We start from the raw sequence: 8,657 nt of genomic DNA, 5'->3' as shown, positions 1-8,657 counted from the left end.
ATATATATATATATATATATATATACACACATGTATGTGGTTGACTTCCTGATTTTCAGGTATCTTTTAGTGTTTCCAAATAAACAAACAAAGATGTTAAAATGTGTACAAATGGACAGGGTGGAATGCTCTTGAATGTGAGCTATGGGATTCTGTTGTACTGGGCTATGCATAAGACCTGGACCTTGTTACAGAAGTGGAAGAGCTCATTTCACAAGCAAGCAAGTTGAGATGAAGAGGCCAAGGAGCCTTCCTGTCACCAGGCTATCACTCAGCATTCCAAGTGCAGGAGAATTAAGGGTGGAGCTGAGACACAGACGCTGAGATCCTGCTGTCACCTGGCTTTACAGAGCCTGGCTGAGGAGAGTCTGACCAAGCCGTGTTTACTCGACTTGGCCATACCGCAGCTGAGCCATTTGCACCGGGGGATGTGTCGGCAGATGCTGATAGTAAATTTTGTTATTTTTGGTTTGTGAGAAGCCAGTTCAGACATCATCTAAGAGAAGTATATAAATGTAAAGTAGTGAAGTATATAAATGTAAAATAGCATTATTCTGATGCTGCCAGGAGAGGTGCTTGAGAGGAAGCTTTTTGATGGTGAAACAGAAGAGAGGTGGGTCCTTGCCAGTATACTCTCCCTTCTGGCTTTTTGTTATAAAAGCTCAACGTGAAGGACCAAAATTGCTCACAATCCTTTACTTTAAAATGGAAATTTAACATAGTAGTTGCAACACCAAGGAAGACTGCCATGTGGATAGAGAGTTATGGGAAATATAAGCCATTCCGTTCCAATTTGAGATGTGAGATAAGGTGAAAGTGTTGAAGTCCTAACAGGAGCATTCCATTAACCATCCAGGTGTTCTTTTAGAGCCCTGTGCTCTCCATTTTGATGGCATGCCTTTGGTGGATAACAGTTTCAGTAAGAGTTATGTCTGATACTTTCATCCTTGGTTCTGTTCTTTCTTAAACAAAAGCACTAGTCCTTAAATGGTTGTGAGATTTATTACTTACCTTTTTTCACTGGTATTTCATATAAGGCATCAAACACTCTAATTTTTGCTGATGCTGAAGCCTGTCCTTGGGAATTGGATGCATGGCACTCATATTCTCCAGCATCTTCCTTACTGAGAGGAGATATCTGTGAAAGAAAAAGGATGTTTAGCTCCTCTATGGCAGTTCTCACTTTTCCCTGTGGCTTCAGTTAGGTCACAATTTCTTAGGCTGAATAGGGGATTCAGAGCATAGTGCAAGTACTGTGCTGCCAGGCAGACTGCTGCCCCGTGGGTGCTGCCAGGAGTCACACCCCGAGGACACAGCATGGCTAGCTTTTGATCAAGTGCACATACCATTTTGAGCAAGACCTGGATAGGGTGTAAGTACAATTTAGGAGGATCAAAGGTCAAGGAAAAATAACTATTAATTAAAATAATTAATGTTTGGCCCATTTAGTTCCCTGTAAGGATTTTGCTTTGAATTTTTTTTTTTTTTAAGTAAGCTCTAGGCCCAATATGGGGCTTTAGCTCACGACTCTTGAGATCGAGTCACATGCTCTACTGATTGCCAGCCAGGCGCCCCTGCTTTGAATTTTTTTTTTTCTTAAAGATTTTATTTATTTGACAGCACAAGCAGGGGGAGCCACAGGCAGAAGGAGAGCTAGGAACAGGCTCCCTCTGAGCAAGGAGCCCGACGTGGGACTCGATCTCAGGACTCTGGGATCATGACCTGAGCTGAAGGCAGATGCTTCACTATCTGAGCCACCCAGGCGCCCCCTGCTTTGAATTCATAAAAGAAAAAGTTATCATTTATTTGGTGGTTGTTTCCAAACATTCAACCAATCTCAGCTCTTTTTTAAGTTCCTTCCAAAAGAGGAGTAGCATTTTCCTGGTAGGCCTTTTCCAAAGAGGTGTGGCTGGCAGGGCGCATATGTCCAACCTTTGCCAGGTTTGCTATGTCTGATCCTAGGAACGAAAGCCTTGCCAACTGTCGGTACTCACCAGCACCCAGCCAGTGACTTCATGCTTTTCTGGGCCACCCCGGGTCTGAATAGCCAGGTTGTCCCGGTCACCAGGCAAGAGTTCTGTCCTTTGAACTCCAGAGTTACTCCTTTCTACCTACAAAAACAAAAGGAAACAGTCTTGAGTTTTCTGCACTGAACTATCAGCTTGGAAGTAGCCACATTCTTAGAACTGTACAGGGCATATGTCACACTTTCTAACTAGATTAAACCCAGCAATTTCCATATTACTCTTTCCTGAATAATTAAATACAGATTTTATTTCTTCCTGTCAGTTTCCCTCTATATATCTTAAACTAATGTATTTTTCTGCACACGTGGGGAATACACACCATCATACCTTGCTGCCACTGACTACCATCACTCACTCGCGCCCTTGTAAATTCTGCTTTTCTTAGCTGAGCTTTCTCTTGCTTGCCATGCCGTGTTTGACAAACTGTGTCACCAAGTGCTAGGTTTAATTCTTGGGACCTTGTGTAGTAGCCCAAGTCCCGCAACCACCTCTATAATGGAAAACAGGTTGAGTCCAAAACCAATACCATTCCTTTTGTTCTGAGGGCTAAGGTTTCATTCTAATGATTTACTGAAGACCTGAGAACAAAAACGCCAGTCAAATACACTGTCACCATTATCTTAATGGCAAAAGCTGCTTGCTGCCCACCCCTGTGCGTCATGATGAGATCAGGGATGGGTTAAGAAGACATTCAGTTTCCTTGGTTTGAGGGTAATAGAGAACACTGTCTTAATTTTCCCCCTCATGAACTGTGTGCATAATAAAAACTCTGGAAAATACACAAAAATATATGGAAAAATAAAATTTGCTTGTAACCCTTCTGTACATATACATCTAGCACAAATTTCTAGAAGTGGAATTGCTGAGTCACAGAGTACAAATATTTTAAGAATTGTGATAAGGATGGGTTTAAAAAAGATCAAAGGGATACACGAAGCAGTGTTTGTTTATTCCATCCCAGACCACCTTTAAGAGCTAGGCTGATGTTTACTGATACTAGTTCTAATTAGAAAAAAGGATTTGCAGTCTCACAGGTAGTTTTAATTATTAAGCAAATGCTGAGTCCCAGAATATGGATACTCTAAATGCGTGTTGCTTCTCAACAATATATTAAAATATGAGCTCTGTTAAATATATTCAGTTTCCAGTCAAATACTTGAACAGTGTCTCTGTACATAGTGGATCAGGTCAACTGGCACAGAACGCTCCTTTTACCCCAGGCTGTTAAGCTTCTTGTCTCAACTTCAAACCTACTCTTTATTTTTTCTGTGGTGTGACACCTGGGCTGGGCTCTGAAAACCACGAGGGACCTAGGCCAACTCCTACTCTATAAAAACCCCTAGCATTATTGATATGAAATGCCTGGATTTTACTTGCTTTTTTCCTGTGATATTGGCCCCTACTGCAACTATTAAAGAAAATTAGGTATCAGTGTTTTTTGCACAGAAGTGTTATCGAGACAAAACAGAGAAACTCGGTAGGCATCTTTTTTCCCCCAGTAGCTGGCAAAAACATGCTAGTGCAGATTTTGAAATATTTGAAAATGGTTTTATCAATGGTGTAAGTATTGATTCAGTGGCCAAAGTAACATATCTCTGGTCTTCAGTGAATTTCAGAATTCTCTAAGAGCTTTGTATGTGACCAGAGCAGAAAAACACTGCTGCATGGCATACTGAATCTCAGCAACTGAGCTGTTGGTCCTCAGATTATGTCGCTCTTGGTAAGGAGCGTTCTGTACCAGTTAATCTGATCCCCTATATACAGAGAAACTGTTCTCATCAAGCATTTGATTGGAAAGTGAATATTTATATTTAACAGAGCTCATCTTTTAATATATTGTAAAAAGCTACACACCACATAGAAAACATGTAGAAATGTCAAGAATTATTACATGGTAAATTTTTATTTAAAAAGAAGTGGCTTCTAAGACAATTTGACAGATACGCAATGGTCTGGAGGTGCTTCAGAGTTTGAACTTTAGAAATCTAGGTAGAAGAAACTGCCTAGCAGTCACTGCTCACCATGAAGGGTCAATTAGGAGGAGAATCAGGGGGAGACCCAGAAAGTCATCTCAGCTCTCTCTGTATTTTAGTTGCAACATCTTCCTGAATCCTGCTACTGCAGATAAGCAATTAATGAAAAGTGCCAATGGTTACAGAAGCAGGATAAAATATTCTGATTCTTACAGGTAAATACATTTCAGGGGTTCACTGAATTTCAGGGAACCATTAAAGGACATTTATGTAGTATAGAACCTACTTGCTGTGCCTTTTTGGTGAAGTTTCAGAAGAGGTTTATGATGAAATAAATGTCTGTTGAAACTTTCAAATCCCCAGCCATTGTAACCCATTAAAGATAAAATGATTGTCTAGGGAAAAAATATTCGTAATATGCGAGAAAGGGTCAATCTCTCTCATGTACAAAAAGCCACAGACTAATAATTAGAAACAACCCAACAGAAAAATGGGTAAAGGATATTTGAACAGGCAATTCATATAATACACACAAGTATGAAAATATTCTCTAAATACATAAAGAACTTATACAACTCAACACCCAAAAAAACAATCCGATTAAAAATGAGCAGAAGACGTGAACAGATATTTCTGTAAAAAAGACATACGGATGGCCAAAAAACACATGAAAGATGCTGACCACCACTCATCAGGGAAATACGAACCAAAACTACAATGAGATGTCACCGGACACGTGTCAGAATGCCTAAAGTCAAACCCACAAGAAACAAGTGTCGGCAAGGATGTGGAGTAAATGGAACCCTCATGTGCTGCCGGTGGGAATGCAGACTGGTGCGGCCACTGTGGAAAGCAGTACGGAGGCTCCTCAAAAAGTTAAAAATGAACTACCCTATGATCCAGTAATTGCACTACTGGGTATTTACCCCAAAATACAGAAACACTAATTCAAGGGGATGCATGCACCCCATCTTAATTGCAGCATATTTACAATAGCCAAATTATAGAAGCAGCCCAAGTGTGCATTGATAGATGGATAAAGATGTGTGTGTGTATACACACACACACACACACACACACACACTGGAATATTATTCAGCCATAAAAAGAATGAAATCTTGCCATTTGCAACGACGTGGATAGAGCTAGAGGGTATTACGCTAAGTGAAAGAAGTCAGAGAAAGACAAATACCATATGATTTCACTTAAATGTGGAATTTAAGAAACCAAAGGAACAAAGGGGGAAAAAAAGACCATTGAAACAGACTTTTTTTTAAAAGTAGGTTCCATGCCCAGCATGGAGCCCAACACAGGGCTTGAACTCAAGACTGGGAGATCAAGACCTGAGCTGCAATCAAGAGTCAGATGCTTAACCAACTGCACCACCCAGGCGCCCCTACAGACCCTTAACTACAAAGAACAACCTGATGGTTACCAGAGGGGAGGTGGCTGGGGAAGGATGGGTAAAACAGCGGTAGGGATTAAGGAATGTACTTGTGATGAGCATGAGTGATGTATGGAATTGACCTGAAACTACTATACACTGTATGTTAACTATACTGGAATAAAAACAAAATTAGGGGTGCCTGGGTGGCTCAGTTGGTTAAGCGTCTGCCTTTGCCTCAGGTCATGATCTCAGGATCCTGGGATTGAGCCCAGCTTGGGCTCCCTGCTCAACAGAGTCTACTTCTCCCTCTCCTTCCGCACCCCCCACCCCTGCTCGCACTCTCTCTCTCAAATAAATAAAATCTTTTAAGAAATTAAAATTAAAAAAAAAAGACTGCTGATCCATAAAGGAATTTAAATGCTATGGCGTGAAAAAAGATATTCTCAATGTAGTCAAGGAAATTAAAGCAATAATGAATGGATATTTTTGTCCATCATTAACAAAAATTAAAAAGTTAGGCAATATTCAGTGCTGGTGAGGATGCAGGAAATGGCACCCATATACTACTGGGGATAGTGTGAACTGCTACAATCTATTTAGAAAGTAATCTGAGAATGTCTTAAAACTAGCATGAAACAAATCTTTTGACCTACCTAGTCACGTATCTTTTGGTGGAAACTCCTCTACGGGAAAAAAATAAAAGCACTTGCATATAGGGATATGTATATACTTGTATATTATTTAAGGTGGTCAAAAACTGGAAACAAAAACAATACAGGAATGGTTTAATAATTATGGTACACCCATACTGGAATATCATGTGGTTACTGAGAAGCAGACCTGGAGGGATGCCCTTGAAGTATTTATCGAGAAAAGCAAATTTCATGGTAATATGCTCACTCTATTCCTACCTTGCCCCACATACTGGGGATATGTGTTGGTGCATGGGCACAAGTAAGGGTATAGAAAGATAAAAACCAGGGAAGTCCACACTGGTTATTTCAGGGAGTGGAAGAAGGTGGGAGATTCTGAACTCTTCCTAATTACATCTTTGGAGAGTTTCTCCTAATATTACCATTATCACTTACTATTACTAAATTTAAAAAATTCTTAGAGGTCATGAAAGCCCAAATCTGCAGAAATGTTCAGGCAGGGGGCACCTGGGTGGCTCAGTTGTTAAGGGTCTGCCTTCGGCTCAGGTCATGATCCCAGGGTTCTGGCATCGAGCCCCGCATCAGGCTCCTCTGCTGTGAGCCTGCTTCTCCCTCTCCTACTCCCCCTGCTGGTGTTCCCTCTCTCGCTGTCTCTCTGTCAAATAAATAAATAAAATCTTTAAAAAAAAGTTGTTCGGGCAGGAAAAGAATAGGGAGCCTCAGTCTCAGAAACTCCAAGTGTTTGGATGGAATTCTAGGTGTTTTATCTTCTCTGTGAGCATCATCTCTGACTTACCTGGGTTAAGGCTATTCAGCCTAAAATACGGCTATTTCTGTTCGTTTCCCCATTTGAAAATATTGCTCCTGGAATCTTTATAGGCTAGGGGTTTGCTGGGAAAGTACTGGGACTTGTTAACATCCCATGGTAATTACAGGTCAGAAAGTACAGACCACGCACCAACTGTGGCAGCCACTGTAGCCTTCAGTGGCTCAGAGAGAAGGCTTGTTCCCTAAACGCGTTCTGCTGTTGCTAAGAATTCTTATGAAAGACCTGCAACCTTTGAACTTCAGCTTAACAACTGAGATTCCAATATTCATTTATAATCAAAAAGTATTCTTAACTGTTTGGTTACAGGGACAGTGGGGAGAAAACAAACGGCCTCTTTAATTATTTAGGTCGGTGACACGGCCTATAGCAAGAAATATGTTTGGCATTGGGATCTGATATATAAAAAGAAGAGTTGTGTGACATGACGCCCTTACTAATGTGATCGATGCCTTAAGATATTTTTTCTGTTCTACTTTTTATTTTTAAAGAAAACGCTGGTTGTGATCCCTACATTGAATTGAGGATTTGCTGGTGGGTCACAGGCTGCCTAAAATAACATTGCTTTAGGTCATGCGTGTGGCATATTACATTACAAAGGTAGACAAAATTCAGCAGAGCCTGGCAGCCAGGTTCTGCTAGTTTCTGGCAAGTCCTGCCTGCACCCCTCCCTCCTGCCACAAATCCTTGGGGAAGCCCATGGCTCTGCCCCATAGAATCCCAAAAGCATCAAGGGAAAGATCCCCAAGGCAGATTGTTCCCCGGTGTGTATGTAGGTTAGCTAGGGGTGGGGCAGAGCAAGGAGTGAGGAAATGATCCTCTGCCGGATTGGTCAATAAGGTCACACGCTCCGGACGCTTGGGTCACCCTGGCTCCTCACTGCATCACCCCTAGAGAACTGCAACAGAGCTTTTTATGGCTATTCTCTGGAAAAGTTGTTCCTCCACTTCACCCTCCGAACAAACCAGGAGCCTCCACATAGGCAATGGGGAGGAGCAGCAGCTTTTGCCAGAAGGCGCACACCCATGGCTGCACTTCTGCTCGTCACTGCTTGTTCCTTGCTCCCCTTTCAAAAACTAATTTACTGAGGTGAAATTTCACTGTCCTTTTTTTTTTTTAAAGATATTATTTATTTATTTGACAGAGAGAGAGCTAGAGAGCACAGGCAGGGGGAGCGGCAGGCAGAGGCAGCGGCAGGCAGAGGGAGAAGCAGGCCTCCCCGCTGAGCCCAATATGGGGCTCGATCCCAGGACGTTGGGATCACGACCCAAGCCGAAGGCAGACGCTTAATCATCTGAGCCACCAGGCGCCCCTTCACTGTCCTCTGTAACAGAAGTTACAGCTGGAAAGGTCAGCAGTAACAGAGCTGGTGGTGGTCTGCCCACCCCTACTCCCAGACATTTTTTGCAGTCACCCTGATTTTGCTCCCACCAGATGGCCATACAGGGGAGCCAGAGGGTGGCAGGTGACCCAACCTGAGTCCGAGTCCTTCTGTGGGATTTACAGGGCAGCAGGGAGAGGGGAAGCCCTTTCTTTCCTCTGGAGTCTTCAAGGGGCAATAATAATGTGAGCCTGGAGCTGCCGGTGACCACAGTGCGGAGGCAGCTTTCTGAGGTAGAAGCAAAACGACGAGACCGACACGCGGAGAGTCAAGAACAGAGTCCTGACCCGCCATACACAAAGATAAACTCCAAATGGATGAAAGACCTCGATGTGAGACAGGAATCCATCAAGATTCTAGAGGAGAACATAGGCAACAACTTCTATGACATCGGCCAAAGCAACCTTTTT

At 42.4% G+C, this 8,657-nt stretch overlaps 1 protein-coding gene across 1 annotated transcript in view; it reads right to left on the bottom strand.

The window, feature by feature from the left end:
• IGFBP7 (insulin like growth factor binding protein 7) overlaps positions 1-8,657 on the bottom strand; it is a 79,924-nt gene that overhangs the window by 3,176 nt on the left and 68,091 nt on the right. Inside the window, exons 3-4 of the mRNA XM_034671754.1 lie at positions 1,995-2,111; positions 1,012-1,138 (exon numbers count right to left, since the gene is read on the bottom strand). Coding sequence (XP_034527645.1) covers positions 1,012-1,138; positions 1,995-2,111 — 244 coding nt within the window. The remainder of the gene's footprint in view (positions 1-1,011; positions 1,139-1,994; positions 2,112-8,657) is intronic.

Source organism: Ailuropoda melanoleuca, chromosome 11 (assembly GCF_002007445.2).
Source record: "Ailuropoda melanoleuca isolate Jingjing chromosome 11, ASM200744v2, whole genome shotgun sequence".
In the NCBI taxonomy this organism is placed as follows: Eukaryota; Metazoa; Chordata; class Mammalia; order Carnivora; family Ursidae; genus Ailuropoda; species Ailuropoda melanoleuca.
Note: the sequence above shows the minus strand (reverse complement) of the source record. Positions and strands in the feature narration are given on the sequence as shown.